The sequence below is a fragment of the Vicia villosa genome, unplaced genomic scaffold (assembly GCF_029867415.1).
Source record: "Vicia villosa cultivar HV-30 ecotype Madison, WI unplaced genomic scaffold, Vvil1.0 ctg.003239F_1_1, whole genome shotgun sequence".
Lineage (NCBI taxonomy): Eukaryota > Viridiplantae > Streptophyta > Magnoliopsida > Fabales > Fabaceae > Vicia > Vicia villosa.
The window spans coordinates 236,805-263,600 of record NW_026706147.1 but is presented as its reverse complement, the minus strand read 5'-3'; the positions used below and the strand labels follow the sequence as shown (position 1 = coordinate 263,600).

The following is a 26,796-nucleotide window of genomic DNA, read 5'->3' as shown; positions in this document are numbered from 1 at the left end:
TATGGACAATCCGGTTTGTAATGACCGTCTTTCCCACAATTGAAGCACAACCCTTTGATTTTTCCTTTGTTGTTGTCATATTGTTTGGAAATGGTTGATTGCTTTCTATAGTTGATCAATCCTTTGTTAGAATGCTTTGCTCCATTTTTCTTTAGATATTTGTTGTATCTTCGCACAAACAGTCCCATTTCTTCTTCATCGGAGTCTTCATCATCACTTGTATCACTATCCTCTAGCTCTTGTATTGAGGTCTTGGAGCTTGAAGCTTTTAGAGCTATTGACTTCTTTTCTACCTCCTTTTTCGTGTTCTTTTCTTTCTTTGCCCTTTTCTCATGCATGTCAAGGCATTTAAGGTGTTGTTCATGTTCCTCTAGTTTACCAAAAAGAGTGGTAATATCCAAAGAGTTTAGATCATTTGCTTCCTTTATTGCTGTAACTTTGGGTTGCCATTCCCTGTTCAAACATCTTAAGATTTTGTTAGTAGCAACTGCATTGGAAACAGGTCTATCAAGAGAATTTAATCGATTTTTCAGGTGAACGAATCTCTTCTGCATGCTTTCGATGGATTCACCATCTTCCATGTGGAAAAGTTCGAACTCTTGAGTTAGCGTATTGATCCTAGCTAGTTTGACATCATCCGTTCCCTCGTGGGCAACTTGCAATGTGTCCCACATAGCTTTAGCGGATCTACAATGGTAAACGCGATAGTATTCATCAACTCCTAGATCTGAGATTAGAATGTTTCTCGCTTTCCAATCGTATGCATATTTCTTTTCATCTTCAGCATTCCAAGTATTTTCTGGTTTTGGAACAACTGCACCAGCTTCATTTGTCATAGTGATCTGAAATGGACCATTGACAATAGCTGTCCAGATGTTCCTATCAATTGCATTGATATGGACACACATACAATCCTTCCAATAGTCGTAGTTTTCGCCGTTGAAAACTGGAGCTCTATTATGAGCCCCTTTAGGTCCGGAAGCCATCTTTCTACTAAGTGTTTCACGTAGCACGAAATTAACCAAGCTCTTGATGCCACTTGTTAGACGCTGGCCTAAGGATCTAGAGGGGGGGTGAATAGATCCTACACAGTTTTTCCAGGATTATTACAGACTATAGCGAAAGCAGTTCTGAATCGACTTGCGTCTATTCCGGACCGCTATTGCAAAGGGTTATATGTGTTACAAAACCACAAAATAGTTGAAATCACAGATAAAGAGATATGCTATCGAATCAATACGTGTCACAACTGAATATCAATTAACTTCTAGATTGACAAACTTTGATTTGCAATGGAGTAAGGTGGATTAAGCAAATAGACAAACACTTGGTGACAATATTCAAATTGATGCTAATTCAAGATGTGGTGAATTGTGATGTTTATACAGAACTTTTAATTCACAATTTTAACACTTGAATCATTGATCAATTTAGAAATTATACCAATTATGAACAGAATGTAAAGGAAAAGATAAAAGCGATAAGAACACGATATTTGTTTAGGCAGTTCGTCGACCGTCCTCGCTACGACTACGTCTGCCCCCAATTCCAAATTGAAATTGGGAAAACTTTCATTAATGTTGAAAGCAGTTTATACAAAGAAGATAACAAAGCGATAAACGATAAACCAATTATGTCGATCCTTTGAATCTTCTTCCCCCTTAATCTTGAGCAAGATCAAGGTTATCCAAGAGCTTCACTTTGATTCCCTTCTGCACTGTCTTGATTCCTTGAACTCCCCGTTCCTCAATCGTTACACTCAGCCGAATCCTCAATGAACGCCTCTTGATTAAAACCCCCAAGAACCACCCGTCGTGGAGGACAAAACCCGCAGATTTTATTCACCAACAAACCCCACAAACCTTCACCCACTAGGAATCTTCAATTCCGTTCCATGGACGTTATCGAACTCATCACTAACCCGCAACGCAAGAATGATTATGTGTAATTGTGTTGGAGATGACGAAGAACGAAGATGAGAAGCATTTGTGTATCTTTCAATCGTTGGTGTTGTTGAATAATTAATCCTTGCACAATATATATGATTGCATAACAGTTGGAGCCAAGAGTAACTGAACTTTGGACTTTCTTGATCAGTTAGGTCGACCTGTTGACGAGTTTAGGTCGACCTAGCAGAAGTGCCTTTGTTTTGCTTCCAGTTAGGTCGACCTGTTGTAGAGCTTAGGTCGACCTAGCAGTGCTTGCAGAATTATGCTCCCAGTTAGGTCGACCTGTTGAAGGAGTAGGTCGACCAGAATCCTCTTCTGATGCGTTCTGGGAACAATTTCTTAGATTAGGTCGACCTAGTTGTCATGTAGGTCGACCTAGCAGACTGATATGGAGATTTCTTCATTTTAGGTCGACCTAAATGATCTGTGAGTCGACCTAGCAGAAGTATATGGATTTTTCTCCATTTTAGGTCGACCTGGGTTGACAGTAGGTCGACCTAACTGCTGATTTTCTGCATTCTTCTTGTTCAGCTTGTGTTGAGTCGACCTATATACATAGTAGATCATCCCGTGCTTTCATGAGTGATCACTGCTTTGCTTTTCTGATTCCGCCTTGTTTGATTGAGTGCTCATTTGAGTTTGCCATAAATCAAAAACATCTTTGAGTGTAATCTTGTATTCATATTTTTTATCGCTTATGCTTTCGCATTTTTGAAAATTCACAGAGTCGCCACCGACCTTTTATTTTATCCAATTAAGGAAAGGTTTATAAAAGAAACAGAAAAAAGACCTTTAAGAAATTCTGGGTAAGGGGGTATGTTATACAAAGGGAAGGTGTTAGCACCCTTTGTATCCATGGTTATCCATGGGCTCTTAAGTTTGCTTAGCTCACTTGTTTTTCGATCACTTTTCAATTGTTTTAGAATGCTCATATGTGGTTTCAAATATCTTTGTAAATTGAATTTGTAATGATCCTTGTGCGGATGTATACAAAATGTTTGTTTATCTTTCGAAAGATGTTTTGAAAAAGAACGTTAACTTTGTAATGATCCGTGTTTGGATGTATACAAAATATTGTCTTTTTGGAAAGTTTTGTTTTGAAAAACAACAGTGTATGAGAATTTTGTTTGTTTTGATTTGAGCAAGCAAACTAGGAGGTCTACCCTGAGTTGTAAGGTCTTTATCCTTATTCCCTTTAAAAATCTATCCTTTCACCGGATATAAACAAAAGGTTTAATTTTGTACTCGAAACAGTAGAATTTTGACTTTGATTTTGAAAAGAATGAGAAGGGATTACCTTAAGAGGTGCAAGTGTGATTGTGATTGGATTCAGATATTTTATCTTTGAAGTTAGTGATCTAACGGTTCAATTTTATCTTTGGCATACACGCAGTTTATATTTGCTGGAAATTAAAATGCGGAAATGTAAAGTGCGGAAAGTAAATCTACGCTATTACATCGATTGTGCAGGAAATGTAAACTAGCCTATTTACATGAATTTGACATCCTATACATTTATCTAGGAATTTAAATTGCAAGAAAAATAAAAGGCATGTTTTTGGATTTTTTATGATTGGTTTTAATTATAATTAATGCATGATTAATTAAATTAAAATGAAGAAAAAGATGAAAATAGATTTAAACCTAGAAATCAAGTTAAAAATATGTACAAAATATTTGTCAATTAATTTTAAAACAAAACTAATTTTTTTGGAATTTTTTGAAATTGATTTGAAATTGATTTGAAATTGATTAAGCTAATTAAAACATAATTATGCCAATAATTATACAAATAATTAAAACTTAGAGAGAAAATTATTCAAAATATGTACAAAATTAGTTTATAATATATAAACAATATTTTATATAAAGAACAATTTTTTTATGATTTTTTGATTGGTTAGAATAATTAAAAAGCAAATATAAAAATATATACTAATTAATTATGCAAAATATTGAAATTATGAAGAAAAATAAAATATTTTTATTTCAGAAAATAATATATTATTTTAGAAGTCTAAAAATATTTTTTATGCATTTTTTGGATTTTTAAAACTATTTTTAATTAATTTTGCAAAGAAAATTAAAATAAAATAGAAAATAAAAGGATACATGATCATGTGTGATTAATCTGAGAGTCCATGGTATGAGGATTCATTCTGAGGCGTTGGATGGTTCATTAAATGAGATCAGATGGTCCAGACATTGAGGCACGTGGTAAAAGTTACACCTGCAAAGCACAGAATCAGAGACAAATTCAAAAAAAAACACGCGCGCGTCTGAACCAATGGGGGGAAGACACGTCTTCGTCTTCAACCTCCAGACAACACTTATAACGGCGCTTTTGTAAAAAAGCGCTATAATACATGATGTTTAAACCTGCAAAATAGCGAATAGGGTCAAACGTAAAAATAACTTTGGCGCGACCTATCCATTCAACTCGTCTGATCCATACGAACTCAATGGTACCACTTAGATCCTCTAATTTTGCCTATTTCAGAAAACCCTAATTTTGAGATTATGAACCCTAGAATGGTAACTTCGTGTGTAAGCGTCTAAAACTCAATTAAAGTTCCAGAAATGATCTACACACCACACCAAGTTCAAATATATGTCTACATCGTGCTAGATATGCTTGTGTTATGAGATGCAAGTCAGTTTTAGTTTGAGCAAATTGTGACCTGTGTAGCTCGATTCAGTGAGGTTTAAGACTTGCAATTGATTGGAATAGTTTCAGTGAAGCTCAGAGATGATGTTTGAATGCTTAGTTTGTATTGAAATTGACTGAAATTAAAAATTCGAATTTGAAATTTCTTTGAAAAGTTTAAGTGGTTACAAGCATGGTACAAGCATAAGAATGGCTCTGATTTCTGTCTTTTTTGATTGTGAAGTGTTATAGCCTTTATATAGATTATGTTGTGCTTAGAATTGAAGCCAAGAAGCATCTAGTTGCCTTTGTGGAATTCTTGATTTTTTTATATTAAAAACCTTTGAATTATTGACCAAGTCTTCTTCTCTTCAATGCTCTTGCCTTGTACTTCAATCTTCTGCAGAAAATTGAAGATTCCTTGGGTGAGTCATGCTTGGATTGTAAGCTACCCATTATCCATTCATTTTTCCTTTTAATTTAATCTTAAAATAACACAAAATTAAGCAAAAAATGAATAAAAATGGTATGGGCTTAGTCTTGGTCGTGGGAGGCCCATAATATTATGTAAATGATGTTTGAACCATGAAAACTTGGCCCCATTTGGAAAAAATACATTTTTGAGCAATGTTGATTTCATGCATTTTCCCAAAATTTAGCCAACTTCAACAAGGTGTAAATCCCTCAATTTTTGTCATATGAAGGAGATCTTGCACTTTTTGGAAACCTCAAAGAGTTCTCTAACCAATGCCTTTGGTCTCATGTCAAAATGATTTTTGATGCTCCTTGTGTGTCCTTTTGAAAAAAGTGTCTTTTTGTTGACTTTGAAAATGACCTGTAATGTCTTTGGTCATATTTTTCAAATGGTGAATGCAAGGACCATGGGATCAATTGCATTTGAAATATAATTGAATTTCCTTCAAAATGAGCTTTGGTTTGAATTTTTTGGATGAAGGATGAGAGAGATATGACCAGTCAAAGTTGAGTTGACTTTTCAGGCAAAAACCCTGATTTTGAATCTTAGGGTTTTGTTGATTTTTGATCTTTCCTTGATGAATTATGATCATCCAATGATCAAATGATGAATCCTTTGACAAAATATGGACTTTGACAAAAAATTTCATTTTTGACTGTCTGTTGACTTTTTGGTCAAACGGGTCGTCTGTTGACTGTTTGAGCTGCTGACGGTGCGTCTGAGTGAATTGAAGTTTGAAAATTTGTATGATGGTACTTTGAGATATATGGATGTGCATGAAATCCATTTGAGGTCTCAAAAACTTGTTTCTCCTGTAAAAACAAGAAAACCCTAGTCAGGGACTGTTTGTGTAGGAGACAGTTAAGCGTACCTGATTTTTGTGCAGTGTTGAGTCTCTGCTAATCGCGTGATATTCAGAAGACTTCTAGAACAAAAATATTGGAATTTTGAATTGTGAAATATTGATTTGATTGATGGTACAAAACACTGAGAATTGTACTGCCAGCAGTTTGGCTGTCAACTGACCGTTTAGGTATTACTGTAGCAGTTAGAGTGAAAAATCAACAGTCAAAGTTAATTTTCTTTTTTTGTTGTTTTTGTTTTTGTTTTATGAAAGTTTATTTACATGACTTGTTAAAAAAACACAGACATAATAAATAACTAATATTTACTGTATGCGGGCAAAATTACCGATAATAACCCTGAAAATCATTTAATGCACAGAAAAATGAATATTTGACTGGCAGAAAACACACAAAATATTATCTGAGTAATTAAGCAATATTATGACAAATAGTACAACATTTAATACTGACAGTACAAATATTACATACTATATTGAACAGTACGACGAGTAAACGGTACATTTAAGAAATAGGAAATACGGCAAATTTTAAAAATGACGATTGATAACCCATGCTACAAATAGTAACATGTAGATGATTGGGAGCATAAGCATCCCAGGTCCACAGTGTTCCGGGCTATGTAGACAAAAGAAAGACATGATCACCGTAGCAATGGTGATGATTATAAGAAAACACGTTTCCCACCGCTTCGCCATTTTTTCGGGGAAGAAGAAAGGATGGATTATGAAGTAGAAATTTGAGAGATGAATTAGAATTTGATGTGAGATTTTTTATGAAAAAAAAAAAGAGAGAGGTATTTATAGAGTGGAAAGAAGGATAGAGACGTTGGGGAATGATGTGATTTCGTACAAAAGGAAAATTTGAGTGGAAATAAGATTTGAAAGAAAGTGTATGATAGTGTTGGGAAAAAGAGAGATGTAGAGAATAAAGTTAGGATTTGATTTTTGAAAAAGAGATTTGAAAAGATTTTTGAAAATAATGGAATATAGTACAAAAATTAGAGGGAAACAAAAGATAATAATAATCTACTTGTTACCAGTACAGTCTGAGTTTCCTGATTCTGCGCCTGCAAAAAGATTTAACTTTGTACCAATTGTGTCAGTACTATTTATCTGTAAATAAATAAATAGCATGTGTGAAGTAATAAACAGTATTTGGCGTTTGCGTAAGAATAAATTCAACTGCAAGCCAAATTACTGTATAAGAAAAATTCTAAAAACTAAGCATTTCATATGTCAGGATATTTGTTGAAATAAAAATCCATGATTATATGAGACTCTTAATTTTCAGATTGGAGTTTTCTTGAAAAAAGATGCGGGCAAATTTTGGGGTATAACACATACTAAACCAGATTTTATGTTGGACAACTTTTTATGATTTGCCTTATAAATATGTAACATAAATTAATATATTTACCCTCCTTCTTCTTTATCCTCTACCATAACCGATTTTCCCTTCCAATCTGAACTCCTTTCCCTTCCATCCCTCTCCTCTCTGCATCCAGAAAATCAGCAATAACACTTTGTAAATGGTATTTCAACTATAATGACTAATTCATGTCATTATTTATTATATAATTGTTATGTTCTTTATCTTATATGAATCAACACTTTATCTAACTACCAAATACCAAGTCTATGTTTTACCTTCCTTTAACACCTGAATTTTGTCCTTTCTGAATCTTTTGTAGGTTCTTGCAATTATCACTTTCTTTCCCAAGCATCTCATCCCTGCATCCCGAGAAACAACATTAGAACATGTCTCAATGTTAATATAATAGTTACAACATCAGTAACAGAAGTTAAATCGACTGCTAAACATTCCTATATCTATTACCTTAAAATTTACAACTATATCTTACATGCATCAAAACATGTCCAGCCTAAACATTCCTAATAACAGACAAGCCAAGCAATGAATATGTAAGTAACACAAATCATTTCTACATTTTACCTCCCTGAATCTGAAGATAAAACAATAACAGTATGTCTTGCTTCTCTTCTGGACATACTTCGCCTTTCACCGACACCAAGGACAACCTGTTTTACCGTATTCCTTTCGGTATTTCCAGAATGATTTCCGCTCACCCCAGATTTTAATGCTTGCCAAGCTGCCTTCCATTTGACTGATGTTCGTCTTTTCTCAAGAGCACCCATAACCACCCTAAAACGACTTTCCCGTTTCCATAGGCATCCCCTCCACTCAATGCGGTTCGGTCTTTCCCAACCTCTCCTCCAAACCTCTGCTACATCAAACAACTCCATCACTCGCCGAATCTCGGCCTCCCTCTTGAGTCTTTCCCAGTTATTTTCTGTTGCAAGTTCCTCTTCGTTTCTAATTTAGCAAAGACAACAGATTTAACTTATAAACCACAACAATGAACATGCAAATTATAAACGATAAAGCATGCAACTTACGGCTCTGGAATATTGAAGGGCGAGGAATATGTCATTGCTCCGGAAATGTAGTTCTTGCGACTTCAACCTGCTCCTCGCCACAGCGGCAAAACCCTACCGTCTATTTTGGAATGATTGGCTTTTCACTTACAAAAGTAACACAAATACGTACTTCTGTTTCTATGTTGGGCCAGTATATGCTTTTTTTAACCTAAGTCCTTGTCGTTGGGCCCATTTCCTATACCACTTCCTTTGTCCTTTTTTAAAAAAACATAACATTGGGAAATACTTTACTTGGTTGGAAAATTTGTCTTTTTGTCAGTTCTTTTTTGCCCAAGTCAATTTATTGTCTTCTCTGTATATTATAGATGTTTTGGACCTATTACAATTTCTTTTTTCAGCAAGTTTTGACTTTTCCGTTGTACTTGGTACTATATAGATTATAAATGTCTCATTTCTCAATTTACCTATTTTAACATTATATATACACATTAATAATATTATATCTATTTCTACACATTCCATTTATGTTTTTAACAAACTACTACCTTTTTACAATATTTTTTTATCACCACTCTGTATAAAAATAAATTAATTTATTAACCATTTGTTTTTAAGTCATTCTCACATTATTTTCATTTCTCTATTATATATAGAAAAATTATAACTATTATAACTGGAAACAATTTTACTATTAATCTAAATATTTCATAAGAAATTTATTTATCAATAATTTGTTTCAAATATGTGAAAACATTAAGGGGAGAAATAATACTGTTGTACATACACAAAACAAATTTACTACTAATCTAACTTTAATATATGACAAAAATTATTTTTTTAATAAACAATAACAACTTTACTATTAATTTATCTTCTAAATAAATAATATATTAATCAATTTTTTTAATTTTACAATTTCATTTTTATTTTATTTCATTTTTATTATGTATTAAAAAAAAATTTGCGTCCCGTACCAGTACCCGTGCGTACGCACGGGTATCCCGCTAGTTATAAAAGAAAAGTAATGAAATATGGATTAAAGACGAGCAATATAATATGGATGTCATAGAAAAGTACATATGGAGAATAAGAAAATAATCTTATGATAGACGGTAAGTAGGGGTGCTCAAAACCAAACCAACCCAATAGAAAACCGCAAACCAAACCAAACTAAATCGAAACCGCAAAAAACCGCATTTGGTTCGGATTAGTTTGGGTCATTTTTTAACAAAACCGCACGGTTCGGTTCGGTTTGCGGTTTGTATTTTGTAAATCGAACCAAACCAAATCAAACTGCATTATGTTACAACCTAAATTTTACTTAACTCACATTCAACCCAAAATTAAACCTATTATACATTAGCCTTATGAATACGAACAATTTTCTCATCCTTACACATATAATTTCAGTCCCGATCTTCTCAAATCTCTAATAACATTATTTCATCTTCTTTGCCACATACATCTTCCCTCTTCTTCTATAATCTTTACTCTCCTATATTCTTTCTTTTTCACATTCTCATTTTTATGTAAATGTTCTGTATTTCAGTTTCATTTTTGTCGCAAATCTTCTTCTCTAATCTCTCAACACTTTTTCTTTTTCACCTTCACTAATCTTTCATCTCTTCTATTTTTTTGTTTCATTATAATAATTTTATATTGTTTTATGCTATTATTTTATGTTTAATATTCCACTTTTGCCTAATTTAATTTTTACATGTTACATGAAAAATTGTTGTCAAAATATGACGAGTTTTGTTATTATTTGTTAGTGTATCAATGTCTAAATATAAAATTATGTTGTCATATATATATGTGTATGTATGGCTCAATAAAATATTTGTAAAAAACCGAACCAACCAAACCAAACCAAACCGCATTAGTTTGGTTTGGTTTGGTTCAGATTTTTTTTAAAAGTCAACCGAACCAAACCAAACCGGACTATTTTTTCTCTTGCGGTTCGGATGATTTTTTCGTCAAAACCGCTCAAACCGCACCGCGAGCACCCCTAACGGTAAGTGTTCCGAAAACAGGTGTGCAGGATAAAAAATAATATAATATTGTATGTAAGATAGAAAAATAATAATAAAATATTAATAGTTGTATGTATGGCTGAGTTAAAATAGAAGAATATATTGACATTCTCGAAAATAATAATAAAGTGTTTACATTGCAATGCCAAAGTTAATAGGGTCTTACTCTATCTATCGTAGGACGTAGGTTATGATGTGATGCAGAAAATTGTTGAATGATTAGAATAAGTCAAATGCAGTGTAATTGGTTTGAAGTGTTTTTGGAGAATAGCTTATTTGAGAAGCTATTTTGGAAAAGCTGCCAGAATGCTGCAAAAAAAATCAGGAAAAATATTTCTGTTTTTAGGCTGTTTTTGTTTAGCTCTTGTTTGTTACTTTGTTTAGTGTTAGTAGGCACTATATATACATTTTGTAACATGTTGAATGAATTAATGCCATATGATTTTTTTACCCTCTCAATTAATCTCTATTCTCTCTAAACTTGATCTTCCCCAATCCTCCAATTTCACCAAAATTATCCATCACCTCCATTGATTCACATACAAGGTTTTGTGCTTGTTCTAACATTTGGCATCAAGAGCACTGGTTATTGATCCCAATCCGCCGCAACACCAACAATGGCTACCGTTTCCAATGATCGAATTCCCACCAATCTCCCAATTCTTGATTCGAAGAACTACGACAAATGGGCGAAACAAATGAAGGTTATGTTTGGTTACCAAGAGGTTCTTGAGATCGTCATCAATGGAGTTACACCGTTAGGGGCAGATGCCAACGATGCTAGCAGGGCTACACACAAGGAAGAAAAGAAGAAGGATTACAAAGCCCTATTCTTGATTCACTCTTGTGTTGATAACAACAATTTCGAGAAGGTTGGTGATTGTGAATCCGCGAAGCAAGCATGGGAAATCCTGGAGAAAGCATATGCCGGTGCCGTCAAAGCGAAGTTGGTAAGGTTACAAACTTACAAACGTCAATTCGAGTTAATGCAAATGGAGGACAAAGAAACGATCAACGATTATATCACGCGCATTACCCGGTTAGTCAACCAAATCAAGTCATGTGGCGAAATGATCTTTGAGCAGAATGTTGTATCGAAAGTGTTGCGTTCGTTAACATCACGTTTCGATAACATTGTTGTGGCTATTGAGGAGTCAAAAGATCTAACAACTTTGAGCAAAGATGAGTTGCAAAGTTCGTTAGAGGCGCATGAACAAAGGATGGATGAGAGAAGTGCCGACAAAGCCAAAGCGGAGATCGCTTTGCAAGCGCGTCTACATGAGAAGAACAAGAGATCGAAAGGGAAGTGGACTTCTAAAAATAAGAAGAATTTTGGTGGAAAAGATCCACAAAATTCAAAGGGTGAAGGAAGCTCCAAAGATGGTAATCAAAGCGCCCACAAACCGTTTGACAAAAGTTCTGTGAAGTGTTATAATTGTCAAAAGCATGGGCATTTTGCGAAAGAATGTCGCTCAAAACGCAAGGAAAAGGATGCGGATGAGGCGAAGGTTGCTAGGGAAGAGGTAGATGATGAAGATACCCTTCTTGTGATGATTATGGAAGAGAATTATGGCATTGTTGATGTTCCGGGCAGCAGCTACTGTGATGATAGTGTGTGGGACAACAGCTGTACTGTTTTGGAAAGTGGCGAAAAAATGTGTTCGGATCGAAATGCATTAGTTACCGTGCGTGAGGGAGTCCAAAGTAAAGATGAATGGTACTTGGATTCCGGTTGTTCAACACATATGACGGGTCGAAAGGATTGGTTTGTGCAAATCAATCAAGCGACAAAGAGTAAAGTCAAGTTTGCCGACGACACTACTTTAAGGGGTAGGAGATGTTTTGATCGGAAGGAAGAATGGAGGACAATCGAGGATCAAAGATGTCTTGTACATACCGGGAATTAAGTGCAATCTTTTAAGCATTGGCCAATTGCTTGAAAGAGGGTACTTAATTCGATTGGAGAATAAGATGTTACGCGTTTTAGATTCAAATGGTGTGTTGATTCTAAAAGCACCGATGGCTGCCAACAGAACTTTTAAGGTTGAGTTAAAGGTTATGGAGCATCGTTGTTTAGCTACCGCGGCAAGTAGAGAGGAGTGGATATGGCATTACCGTCTTGGTCACCTTAATTTTAGGGATCTTAAGATGTTGCAACAAAGTGGAATGGTAACGGGGCTGCCACATATTAGTGTTCCGACAGAATTGTGTGAGGAATGTGTCACATCTAAGCAACACAAGAAGGTGTTTAGCAAGGATGCGGGTCGGAGAGCCAAAGACTTACTTGAGGTGGTGTATTCCGATGTTTGTGGACCAATGCAAGTAGAGACATATGGCGGCAATCGATATTTTGTTACGTTTATTGACGATTTTAGTAGGAAGCTTTGGACTTATCTTATCAAGAGAAAGGATGAGGTATTTGGAGTGTTCAAGAGTTTCAAATCCATGGTGGAGCGTCAAAGCGGCCGGAAGCTCAAAATTCTCAAAACGGATGGTGGAGGTGAATATGCCTCTAGTGAATTTGGGAAGTTTTGTGATCTTGAGGGTATTGTGCGTGAGGTGGTGCCTCCATATACGCCTCAACAAAACGGGGCTGCCGAGAGGAAAAATCGTACAATAATGAACATGGTGCGTAGCATGCTTTGTGGGAAGAAGTTACCTAAAGAATTGTGGGGTGAGGCCGTATCTACATCCACCTACTTGTTGAATAGGTGTCCTACTAAGAAGCTGGAAAAAATCACACCGGAAGAGGTTTGGAGTGGTTTCAAACCGAGTGTGGTTCATTTGCGTGTTTTTGGATCGATTGCATATCGTCATGTACCAAATCAACTTAGAAAGAAGTTGGATGATAAAGGTGAGAAATTGATATTTGTTGGATATCACTCTACTGGTGGTTACAAGCTGTTTGATGAGAAGAATCGGAAGATCGTGATAAGTCGGGACGTGATTTTTGATGAAATCAAAAGTGCAGAAACAACAACAGAAAATCAGCAACAATAGTTTTTTGAAATCTCTGATCCGGAGTTGTCTGATGCCGCTGTACCAGCACCTACAGCAGCTGAAAACAATGTTGTGAATGAGGGTAGACCAACAAGGTATAGAGGTATGCCTCAAAGACTCCGAGATTGTGAACTGTTCCGAGATAGTGAGATCAACAATGATGGTGATCTTATTCATTTCGCTTTAATGGCCGAATCCGATCCGGTAAATACGGAGGAGGCATTAAGCGATCCAAAATGGATATGTGCAATGAAGGAAGAGTTGAAATCGATTGAGAAGAACAATACTTGGGTGTTGGTTGATTTACCGAAAGGTAAAAAGGCGATTGGTGTGAAATGGGTTTACAAAGTAAAAGCAAATCCGAAAGGCGAGATAATCAAGCATAAGGCTCGATTGGTAGCAAAGGGATTTTTGCAAAAGGAAGGCATAGACTTTGATGAGGTATTCGCACCGGTTGCAAGGCATGAAACCATCCGGTTAGTTGTTGCGATTGCAAATAACAACAGCTGGCCGTTATATCAAATGGACGTCAAATCGGCGTTTTTGAATGGTCCATTGGATGAGGAAGTGTATGTTGGACAGCCACCTGGTTTTGTGATACAAAATCAAGAGGAAAGGGTCTACAAATTAAGGAAGGCACTCTATGGTTTGAAACAAGCTCCAAGAGCTTGGAACAAACGCATAGATGTTTTTCTTATCAACATTGGTTTCAAGAAGTGCGTATCCGAACACGGTGTGTATGTGAAGTCGGATAAAAGCAAAGGAGTAATCATACTTTGTCTTTATGTGGACGATTTGTTGATTACGGGCAGTTGTGAAAAGTACATTTCAAAGTTCAAAGAAGAGATTATGGGGGAGTTTGAAATGAGTGATCTTGGCTCTATGAAATACTTCTTAGGCATAGAGTTCCAAAAGACAAAGTTGGGACTGCTCATGCATCAAAGAAGGTATGCAATGGAGATTTTGAAGAGGTGTGATATGGAGCATTGTAATGCTGCCACAACACCAACCGAGGCACGCTTACAGCTGTCCAAGAGTGAAGAAGAGCAAGATGTGGATCCTACTCAATATCGGAGATTGATAGGATCATTGCGTTATTTGTGCAATACGCGGCCGAATTTAGCGTTTAGTGTCGGTATTGCAAGTAGGTTCATGGAGAGGCCAAAGGTATCACACTTGGCTGCAGTTAAGAGAATCCTTAGATATGTGAAAGGTACTCTTGGCTGTGGAATTTTATTTCCTGCATTAGAAAAGGGCAGAAGTTGCGAGTTACTCGGATACACCGACTCCAATTGGTGCGGAGATAAGGACGATCGAAAATCTACGGCTGGTTATGTCTTTATGTTCGGCGGAGCACCAATCTCTTGGTGTTTTAAAAAAGAGCCGGTGGTTGCACTCTCTTCTTGTGAGGCGGAGTATATCGCAGCGTCATTGTGTGCATGCCAAGCTGTGTGGCTTGTGAACCTGCTGCGTGAGCTGGACAACAGTACGAGAGGAGCTGTTCTGTTGTTGGTGGACAACGTTTCAGCCATCAACCTTGCTAAGAATCCCATAGCACATGGGAGGAGCAAGCATATTGAGATGAGGTTCCATTACTTGATAGATTTAGTAAGTTCTGGACAATTACGTTTGAGCTACTGCAGAAGTGAAGAACAGGTCGCGGACTTGTTGACGAAAGCGGTTACGAATGATGTTTTCAAGCGACTTGTGATGAGGTTGGGCATGAAGAACATTGAGCATTTGACTTAAGGTGGTGTGTTGAATGATTAGAATAAGTCAAATGCAGTGTAATTGGTTTTGAAGTGTTTTTGGAGAATAGCTTATTTGAGAAGCTATTTTGGAAAAGCTGCCAGAATGCTGCAAGAAAAACCAGGAAAAATATTTTTGTTTTTAGGCTGTTTTTGTTTAGCTCTTGTTTGTTACTTTGTTTAGTGTTAGTAGGCACTATATATACATTTTGTAACATGTTGAATGAATTAATGCCATATGAATTTTTTACCCTCTCAATTAATCTCTATTCTCTCTAAACTTGATCTTCCCCAATCCTCCAATTTCACCAAAATTATCCATCACCTCCATTGATTCACATACAAGGTTTTGTGCTTGTTCTAACAAAAATGAGCAGGCAACGTAATCGATATTACAGAAAAATAGCCTTGAAAAGAGGTCTGTAGTCTGTAGAGTAATAATAAATAATTATAGTATATAGAATTCATTATAATATATAGAATTCATTAATTTTAAGACACATAAGTGTAATTGCAAAGTAAATTAAACAAAAAGGACAACAGTAAGTAAAATTATGTAGATAAGACCATCGTAATATGATATAGTTCTACATAGTTAAGACTACCCGATGTTTAAGTAATTGTATTAAAATTTAGATTTAAAATTGGAAGTTGATTAAACACCAAAATAGAAAAATATAAAAAATTTATACTCTATTAGAAAAAAGATATTAAAATTAAAAGCAGTATTTTTTATGAAGTGAGAAAGAATAAAACAAAAATATATTAGCAAATGCATCCATTTATTATTTTGTAATAAAAAATAAAATAGTTATTTGTATCATATATTTTTTATATTATTATTGACAAATATTTTATATGTTTTATTATGTTTATTTATGTAACAAATTCAAATACCAATACCATTAAGTAAAAAAATAAATGGAACTAAATTACATTAAAATATATTATTTTGCTCAAAGAAATATATAGTTTTTTTTGTCCGTTGAATAATAAATAATATTTATATAAAATTGATATAAATTTTCAACACAACAATATGACAAGACATAGTAATATCACCGGTAAAAATAAATAGCTCTATGTTGCTACAATTAAATAGCCCTCTCAAATAGGGATGGCAATGGCCAGGGTTTGGGCAGGGTACTATAGTACCCGTCCTCATACCCACAGCTTAAAAAAATCTTCGTACTCGAGCCCAAACCCGCGTTGATATGAATATTCATACCCGTACCCGTACCGTGTGGGTACCTCAATGTCCATACTCGTACCCGTTTACCCGCATCTATAGTAAAAGTAAATCACTTAATTACAAAATATCATATAATTTAAGTCTTTTTAACAATATTAAAAAAATTATGCATGTTACTGTTGAGTTAAGAAACAAATAAACACTTTTATTAAGACGGGTAATGATTTAATAGTGATATATTTTTAAAAAAAAATTAGAAACATGCATTTTTATATAATAATATAAATAATATTATAGAAATATGTAGTGTGGGTATCGGGCGGGGTGGGTAGTAAGGAACTTGTGTCCGTACCCATACTCGCATATTTTAATGGGTAATTACCCGTGCCCGTGCTCATATCTATTTTTGCGGGTTTTTACCCTACCTAATGTGGATATTTTTGTGGGTACCCACTAGAAATGGGCCAAATAGCCATCCCTACTCTCAAATCTTGTATCTTAAAGAAAGACACAATATTATATCCATATTAATAACTTGCAGATTCTTATTTAAAGAAAAAAAATATTTACCCTCAAAAATATTTTAGAATCACTCATTTTTGTTTTAATTTTACCCTCAAAAATTCATACTAAGCACATTATTTTTTGTACTCAGTACATAGTATAAACATTTGTTTATACAAAAAAGATGTGAAATAGTTGTCTTGATATACATTAATTTAAGTTGATAATTATTATAATATAGATACATGCCTCATTGTAAATAATATTAAAGAGTATAACATTGCATTCTTATTAAATGTATAAATGAGTTTAAAAATAATAGGGTTAATACCATTTTACCCCTGCCATATAGGTCTCTTATGGTTTTGCCAACTGTAAATTATTTTTTTTTTGAAAAACAACCTTATCATTTCAAAATACTAACTTTTTAGCCCCTAAAATCAAAATCTGCAGGAAAATCTGCAGGTTTCCTGCGGATTTTCTTTCGGATTTTAACTTTAGGGACTAAAATGTTAGTATTTTGAAATTACAAGGTTGTTTTTTTTTAAAAAAAATTTATAGGGGGCAAAATAAAATAAGACCTATATGACAGGGGTAAAATGGTATTAACCCAAAATAATAAAATCATGGGCTGTTAAATTTTAAAATTCCAAAATTTATTAAATATAATAGAGTATGAAGTAAGTTGAGAGTTAAATATCAACTAAAAAATAATATTGATGCTCAAAGCTCCCATTTGAAAGTTGGTAAGTTGAAAAGTATATATGTTTGACACAATGCTAGTGTTGTACACTTGTACTTATATCTTTACATTAGCAAGTCATCATATAAAGCAGTAACGTATTAGACCTCAAGAATAGTGTTGTATGCTTGTTCACTACTGATAAATTGACAGATCATTGTTCACTTCTGAGGTATTGATAGGCCACTGCTCACTTCTCCTTTACGAAAAACAGTGTAAAGAAAGTACTTTAACTCACATATCCTTGAAAACATACAATAATAAAGAAAGATTTTTAAAAAGTAAATAAACTATCATCAAACTTAACTGTTGGTAATTGGTTCATTAAATCAAGTAAGTTAGATGTAGTTGTTCTAAAACCTACAATAAATAATAAAGTAAGCTAGATTGGTGTCAAAGCATGGGGTAGAGATCTTCTCCATTTCTTGAAGGAAATGGAAGACTCCATTACTATAGTTTTGAATATATAAAATTAAATAAATGTGAAATAAATGTCACATGTCATGAAAATACGTGTTATTTATATACAAAACTATAATAATGGAGAAAATGGAGAGAGAGAGAGAGAGAGAGAGAGAGAGAGAGAGAGAGAGAGAGAGAGAGAGAGAGAGAGAGAGAGAGAGAGAGAGAGAGAGAGAGAGAGAGAGAGAGAAATGGAGAGGATCATGACCCCAAAGCATGTGATTGTTGCAATTGTAGTTTAGAAGTAGAATAATTTAAAAAAGTGAAAAATTGAAATACGAGGGAAACGCTCCACGAGAACATCACTTCATTTTGCTTCTTTTATCCTCATCTGTTTTTTCTTATTTAGTACTAACTCCCTGTTACATTCATAATAATAATAATAATATTAATGATATATTTTAAAAACCAACTCTCCTACTACTACTACTAATAATAATAATAATAATAATAATAATATTTAATTTTTTTAATTATAGTATCCTTAACATGTGTCCTAAGAGCACATATTAGCATAACCCATATTTTAAAGTTTTTTGTTTATTATATACAAAAAAAATAGGTAGGATAATAAATAAATAATTTTTAGTAAGTTATTTATAATATACACTCACACAAGTAATTTGAGGTGTTTCAATTAAGAAAAGTTATTTATAAATATTCATATACACATTGTTATAAAGTTGTAAATTTATATAAGTTCTAAATTGATGTGATTTATTTTAAGAGGCCAATATTTTTTAATAATTATTTATTTTTATTTACATATTTTAATTAGTAGACAAAGCAACCAAAAAATCATTAGAAATTCACAACAATTATGTAATCTTTAATTTGAACTCATGTGTTAGTATGTAATATAACAATATTTTTATTTTATGTTCAGTCATCTTTAATCACGAAAAACAGAAAATGTAAGAAGTTGGTAAAAAATAAATAGCATAACACAAAAATCGGATAAAAGCTTTTATAGCAGTTTTTTCATTCATTTTCTGTAGTTAGAAAAGTTACTTGAGAGTCCATTGAAAAGGTATCCATCACTTTTAACCAAAGCAAAAACCTGTAGGAAATAAAAAACAAAAGAAATAACAGAGAATTCAAAACACAGAAATCATATAGTTAATCAACAAACATAAAAACTTGAAGTATGATAAATAAATTTGAATAAATAACAAAGACTTGAAGTACATAAATGTTGAACCTTTAACTTTAAAAGTCTGGACACAAATAAAACGGATGTTGAAGACGGTTTTGCTGCAAATACATCAATCAATTTCACAGATATAAAACGGGTTTGTTGCAAAATGGTTTTGAGGAATAAAAAATGTCCAAGAAATTAAAGTAGTCTTGCAAAACAAAATCAAATGCAGTAAAGATAATAAATGTTGAAGATCCAGTAAAAAAACTAATACAATGTCAGATAAAATAAGTGAAAAACCAAAGTTGGAGAAAATGAAAAAAAAAGAAGAAGTCATATGCAGATACAAATAGACAAATGGAGATTCTAGAAGAAGAATAATTAAGAAAAGTACCTGATTTTGACGAAGGAGGAGCTTGAAGAAGAGAAGACAATAGAGGTTGAGATGATTCTTTAAACTGAAATAGAGAAAAGAAAGAGGAATAGGAAGAGAAATATGAATCTGGAAGTGAGAGAAGAGGGAAGTGAAAATATCCCTTTGTTTGGAATAAACCAGAAAAAAGACATTTTTTACCCCAAAATATTAATTTAGACTAAGATAACAAAAGGATATTATAGTAAAATCCAGAACAACAAATTTTCTTATATTACTAGTGTGATACCCGTGCGTTCGCACGGGTATCCGTCGTTTTCGCGTATTTGGATTGAGGAAAATAAAAGGTATTAGCAAAAAGTTAAATTATTTGACTTAAATTATTATTGTTTTATCAACGGTAGAACAAAATGTGACCTGCATCAAGAATAGACAACACAATGTTGATTGTCCAATGCAATTAACTTAGTCACATTTACTTTCAACATACTAACATCGCTTCTCGTTAATATTGAATATTTTAATTAATAACTCCATGTTCCCGTTAGTATTCAATAGTTTGATCAGTAACTTCATGTTTTCATAAATATTTAATATTTTGATCTCTAACTTCATGTTCCCCTTGTTATTCAATATTTTGATCAGTAATTTGGAATTATCGTCATAAGTTATTATTTCTGTTAATATTCAATATTTTGATCAGTAATGTAACACCCCATACATAACTGACTAGTATATTATGCATGAAACGTTAAAATTGATATTGGGTACATACAAAAGCTATAGATATAGAAAGATCCATAATACAATACAACATGAAATTCTAATAAGAATTACAAACATGTGTCTTCAATGTGTCTTCAATGGATCCCAAGTCTTCAGTCCAAACCTGCTACTAAACTGCACCTGAAAAAATATAAGTTGATTGGGGTGAGATTACTAAATCTCAGTGAGTCCTCATATCCTATGGGTCCACTCGGATCTACAGGGTACATGCATCAAAACCGAATCCACCATTGATCCGGGGTTTATCCTCACATCCGGTACAAGTATGGAGAAAACAAGTGACTCGTCCACCATTGGACTTGCCTAAAACAAATACACATTGTATAGCAAACAAGTATGCAAACCCGCACCCATATACGGGGAATCCAGAAGTGTAACAACCTCGGCTAGATTATGGAATAAATGCATCCTCGATGAGTAACCTCCTGCCTAGTTGTCAAGGGACTTGTACAATCACACTGCAGGATGGTTAAACGGGTTCACACAAGCCTAAATGGCCATGAGATGACATAAGCCTAATTGGCGTCATTGTCCTGTTAACCTCCTTCACGCTAGTGAGTTACGCCGAGTACAAACCGCCACCTTGACGCCTGAGCCCATCGGGCGAAAGCCTAGTGTTAGTCTACGTGACTTTACTAGAGGTGAGTTACCTCATTATGCATTAGCCTACTTGGCCGCATAACCCCACCATACCGAGCACGCAAGTGTGTTAACGACAAGTGAGTAAAACCCCGTACGGAAACTCACAAGCACACTGCAACGGTAGCTCAGATGCACACCATATCGAACAATACACATGAACGGGTTATTCCATTGGACTACACGGTCCGGGAGGGCTCATAGACTACACGGTCAGAGCAGCGTCCCAATCTAGTCTTCCGGCCACTTTGATTCAAGCATACGAAAAAATATGACATAATGTCAAAATCACAAACAAAGCAATCAATCCAATCGTTTAACCAAAACGACGGCATCCATAGATTTCCATGTATAAAACATAATGGCATAACATTTACAATTATGGACATCACACTCATGATAAGCAATAGATAATATATGCCACGCATAACATGAGAATTATTAATCGAATGATAGAAACATAAGTTCTCATACTAATTCTTTGATTCACTAAGTGGGGTTCCATTATTGTTAAATCAAACATTCTGGTTTGGGGACCGATTTTATTAGAAAGTACACGTCGCTAGATTTCCAACGATATAAAGTTTACACAATTCCGATACCCGTGCCGAAAGTTACGACTTTTTAAAGTTTGCTGATTTTTGCACTTTTGCCCAGGGTAACCGGTTACCCAGAAGCCAGTAACCGGTTACTGGCATGCAAAATGCCCAGTAACGCAATTTTCTACAGAGTAACCGGTTACCCAAATGCCAGTAACCGATTACCCTGAAGCAGAATCAATTTTCTGCATTTCTAAGGGTTCTAAACCTAATACAACTTCAATCCAAACACCTCTAACATCTCAATATTATATCAAGTCAAATTCTAAACCGAATCCAAACATCTCAATGTTCTAAAGGAGTCCAAATCATGTAATATCAGCTATTAGTAGTAATTAATATGGAACACAACATACTATCAACATGCAATATAGCTTTATCATCAAGAACTCATATCACCAACTAGTCTAACATGCATCAAGTTTATCTCACCATAACCCCATTACATGCAACACCCCCAAGTCACGAACTAAGGACTCACCTTGCATCAATGGAGCTTTGAATGATGAACATGCTGCAATTGAGTTCCTAACTTGACCAAAATTCCAACTCCAAATTCATCAAACCCGTATCCACTCTTTAACACACAATCATCATGCATGTCCCAACTTCAAGATCCGTTTTCTCCTCCAAAACAGAAGCTATGAACGCGAACCATAGATGCAAATCGAAGATAAATTCGTTAGCTTTCCAATGGGACCAGAATCGTTACGATCGGAGTTACGAGCAGAGAGATATACCTGATTTAGTGGAAGCTGCACCATTGTTGCGAAAATGAAACTTGAACCACTTCTTTCTCCTTTGCTTCTAACCATTCTCTTCTCAAAAATTCTGACTTATAACAACTAACCAAACATGCCCTTATGACCATGCAATAGATATCAAGGTCCATAATGCCCTCCAACTAAGTGGTAATTACCAATATGCCACTTAGTTGGATTCTAACTAATCCACTATAATTAATCCACATTTCTTCTTAGTATCTCTTAATTATGCTTAGATTAATGTGAGATATTACAAGTAACTTCATGTTTCCGTTAGTATTCAGTAATTTTGATCACTAACTTCTTGTTCTCGTTAATATTCAAAATTTTGATTAGTAATTTTATGTTCTCGTTAATATTAATATTTTGATCAGTAATTTCATGTTCCTGTTAATATTTAATATTTTTATTAGTAACTTCATGTTTCCGTTAATATTGAATATTTTGATTGGTAACTTCATGTTTCCACTAATATTAATATTTTGATCAGTAATTTCATGTTCTTGTTAATATTCAATATTTTTATCAGTGACTTCGTGTTCCCGTTATTAGTAAATTCATGTTTCCGCTATTATTCAATATTTTGACCAGTAATTTCATGTTATTTGTATCAAAATTAATTTTAGTCCCTCGCTTCCTTTAGGCAACGGTTTTTATCAAAAAACCGTTGCCAAAACCAGCTAAAACCGTTGCCAAAACCCTTGAGGGTTCTAAAAATAAAACTGCAATATTTATAGGGTTCAATAACTTATTTAACCCTTATTTATATTGTATAAGTACCTATATATAACAAAATTCCCATTATGCTATTCAGACACGCTTTTTCTACCTATGGCTCTCATACTATTTTATTTTCTCTTTCAATAATGGTTATAGTCTATTTAAACACGTTACTTGGATACTTGGATTGCTTGTATTTTGTATATTAAAAATAATTATGCATCAAACATTTTACTATGTGTTGTTGAATAAAAATTGGAGGCTTTTGATACAAAGTAAATTTGATTTTATACACCAATATTCACACGCAAAAGTGAAATGGCATAATAGCATAAGTGAATGACCGCTATTTAATTATATTTTGGATAAACTTACATGAATAAAATTATATTAGATATGTAACGTAAAATACTAAAATTAAACCAATAACTCAAAACGCAAAAAACATTCATATATCAAGACAAAAAGTTTAATAAAATAAAATAAAAACACTTAGACCCCACAAGTCTTAGCAAACCTCTCAATCAACTTCAGTAACTTAATCAAAACACTACATGAATAAAAAGTTGTAGAAGGTGTTGCATAAGATGATCATATAATATTATAAAGAAAATCCTAACTAAACTGAGATTGAGATAGACAACGAAAGAATTGCCCTTAGCTAGCATGAATTTCACATAACAATGGGAATCACTCTATTTCATCGTAATCATTATTGTAAATAGCACTATAAAATGCATATGGATTCTCAATCATCTAAGTCAAAGTAAGGCCCATCTTTGTTACACTCATCAACCATCAAGTTTATAAGCTTTTCAAGACTGTCTTTACCATCATAGCCAATCCATCCCCACTGCTTGGCCAGATCTAACGTGTCTGTAAGATACTCTGCATCATGAAGAGCCCCTGTCCAAAGAGGTCCTGATACCTTAAGGGAGTTTGAAACCTGAAAAACAAAAAGAAATAGGGTACTTAATACATTTATATGAAGTAACATTTTTTTGTGTAGTTGGAACTTTGAAAAACTAATTCGCACAAATAAATTATACAGTCGGCAAGAGTTTTTCTAATTCATGTTCCATAAATCATGAATGGAAAAATAAAAGTGTGAAAAATATGAATCCAAAAGGGTGGTTTTAAAACTCTTAGTTGTATTAACAACTTATGAGTACCAAGGAAAAGAGAAAAGCCATTAACATACACGAAACTGATAATATTTTATGCAACAACAGTTTAAATAAGAATTTTGGATTAAAAAACACACAAGTTATCACATTGATTAGAGAAGTTATTACCTACCAATTTTCCTTATCAACAATAGCTACTATTCACAAAGATAGTTTGCCAATAAATAGACATTAAAAAACCCCAATGAGTTAGTTCAAACAAACCATACCATACCTTTGACACACTGCAGAAGCAACTGAACTGACCGAGTTGGTCCCAAGAAAATTCATTGGAATTTCCACACTAGTGGCAATGCACAATAAAACCCTAATGCCTGCAACAATCACAATAGAAGTGATAAAGAAAAGAGTAACAACTACATAACAATCAAATGGAAACAACACAAGATGACACAAACACAAGGATTCGTCACCTACTGTCATGAACCTTCCCACGATTCAACCTGAGCAAGACTCGAAAAACAGGTCCATGATAAGCATAGTATGAAAACAACAGAGTTATATGGTACCCCAACACAACAGCCTCCCTGACAACCCCGCCTATAAGCATTCGCAAACCAATCTCGTTTGAATATGGCATAGGACGCACATACGCTCCATAAGCAGCTAAACAAAGTTCTTTACCTAATTTGGTTGGCTTCGACTTAATTAACAATGCCTTAAAGGATCTATAGAAGACTCTTTGAACGTTAGATAAATATATTTTGGGAAAGAAAATGAACAATTTCATTGAATCAATTATTCTGGTTTCTGATTGTTAATAAACATACCTTTTCCTATGCTCTTTCTTTCCTTAGCCCTACAATTTATTGAGCTCGTGCGCCAAAAAGAAATAAGTTGTTTTTCCAACTTCTTATCTTATTTCAATGTTAGCCCCGTCCAGAGTTCCAATTTGTACACATCCATTCATTGCAAATTTCATGTTGGTTGTTCCACTGGCCTCCATACCAACTGTGCTAAATGCTCAGAAAAAAAGCATTCAAAAACCAAAACTGCTAAATTTATTGTAAATTAAATATAAAATATTTTGTTAAAAACAATTTATCTATACCGAATGTGTTGGGACAGTTCACTGGCAGGAATTAGCATTTCACCAACGCTGACATTGTAATTAGGAACAAATACAACCTACATTAAGATAAGGAACATGATTAGTCTTATGAAAAATTAGTTAATAATGACAAATAATTGTGATGAATTGCATGTGTTTTTTCAAGCAACAAACATATAAATTCAACACAATTCTATTAGTCTAATTACCAACTCAAAGATAATAGAAAGCTCGGTAATACCATCCCTCAGGTGCAGCTTTGAGTCTGAATGTTTTTACTATAGTAACATAATGAGTAATCTGAAACAGAAAAATTGAGAAAAGTGACATTACTATTCGCTTTCCAACTTATTTGAAGCTAATTGACATGAGTTATCGTAGCGTCATTACTTATACATGTTCAAAATGAGTCTTGAAGACTAAAAGTTTGAAGAACAGGCATTCAAAATAATAACAGACCAAATAGAAGTAAAACTAAACCAGATTTAATTATTTACACATCTAATATGAACCATGTTCAATAGATTAACTATGGTAAAATAGAGAAAAAATTCACATTTATGGAAACTATAAAATATAAAACAAAAATAAATAAACTAACATCGTTGTCCAAAACAAATGTTTATGCGAAATAAAGTAGAGACACATACATCATATTATCTGAAACCCTACATAAAAGAAATGTGAATAAAAAAGGAATCAAAGAAGAACATGTGAAACGAAACCGTAAAAATTAAAGCTTCACAGAAAAACACGAATCGAAGAAGAACATGTGCTGAAACCGTATCATATTATCTTTGAGAGAGATACATCATATCGTGAAATCCAGAACTCTAAATATAATCTTTGTGAATCAAACACCAACACCAGAATAGAATATGAAAGGAAACCCTAAAATTCAAGTGAAATCCAAAAGACAACAAACAAACCTCTCCACTTGTGATGGATTCTGACTGCAATTTTCCATATTTCCTTACTTTCATTGATGTCATTCAGCTTATGGAAAGGTCTTGCCATTGCGAACTTGCGAACTTGAGAGTAGAAGATTGTTGGAAGAGGTATTTGTTATTGGTTGGAAAGAGAGATGGAGAAGTATAGAACCTGATGAGAGAGATGGTAGGAGACGTGTGCGAAGGAAGATATGACAAGTGAGGGTGGCGTGTGAAGCTCTTCATGTCTGCAGAAGAAGAGCATGCTTTGAACAAAATTATTTAGGGTTTCAAGAAAATTTGGGGAAGAGAAGAGAATGGGATAGCAGTAATTGAGACAATTTGGAGTTGATTTGTTGTGAAGAGGTATAAAGAAGTCTGGCAAAAAGTAAAGTGGTAAGAGTAAACAAAAATGGAACAAACCTCAAAGGGTTGGCTCAGTTGGCAAATGAGCTTTCTCCAAAAAGGGACGGAACCGGCTAGTACCCGGGTTCGATCCCGGCTGGAGTCAAAAAGCCCTGGGGCCACGGTGCCGTCGCCTCCGAGCCCGGGTCCGGATTAGTCACGTGGGGCCCCTTTCCCCCGCGGATACC

General features: G+C 34.2%; 1 protein-coding gene across 3 annotated transcripts; it reads right to left on the bottom strand.

Annotated features, from left to right (window-relative positions):
- Window positions 1-23,621: 23,621 nt before the first annotated feature.
- LOC131640614 (uncharacterized) lies at window positions 23,622-26,519 on the bottom strand. Of its 3 annotated transcripts, XR_009295292.1 has the most exons (6): window positions 26,204-26,519; window positions 25,484-25,574; window positions 24,994-25,351; window positions 24,637-24,891; window positions 24,438-24,537; window positions 23,622-23,982 (listed from the first exon to the last, which is right to left on the bottom strand). XR_009295292.1 is itself a non-coding variant. In XM_058910995.1 (5 exons), exons 3-5 carry the CDS (start codon window positions 24,951-24,953, stop codon window positions 23,904-23,906), a joined length of 492 nt encoding a protein of 163 aa, XP_058766978.1. In that variant the 5' UTR covers window positions 24,954-25,351; window positions 25,484-25,574; window positions 26,204-26,519; the 3' UTR covers window positions 23,622-23,903. The 3 variants fall into 3 exon arrangements, 1 of the variants encoding a protein (XP_058766978.1); XR_009295291.1 differs by having other exon boundaries at window positions 24,637-25,351; XM_058910995.1 differs by having other exon boundaries at window positions 24,641-25,351.
- Window positions 26,520-26,796: the final 277 nt, after the last annotated feature.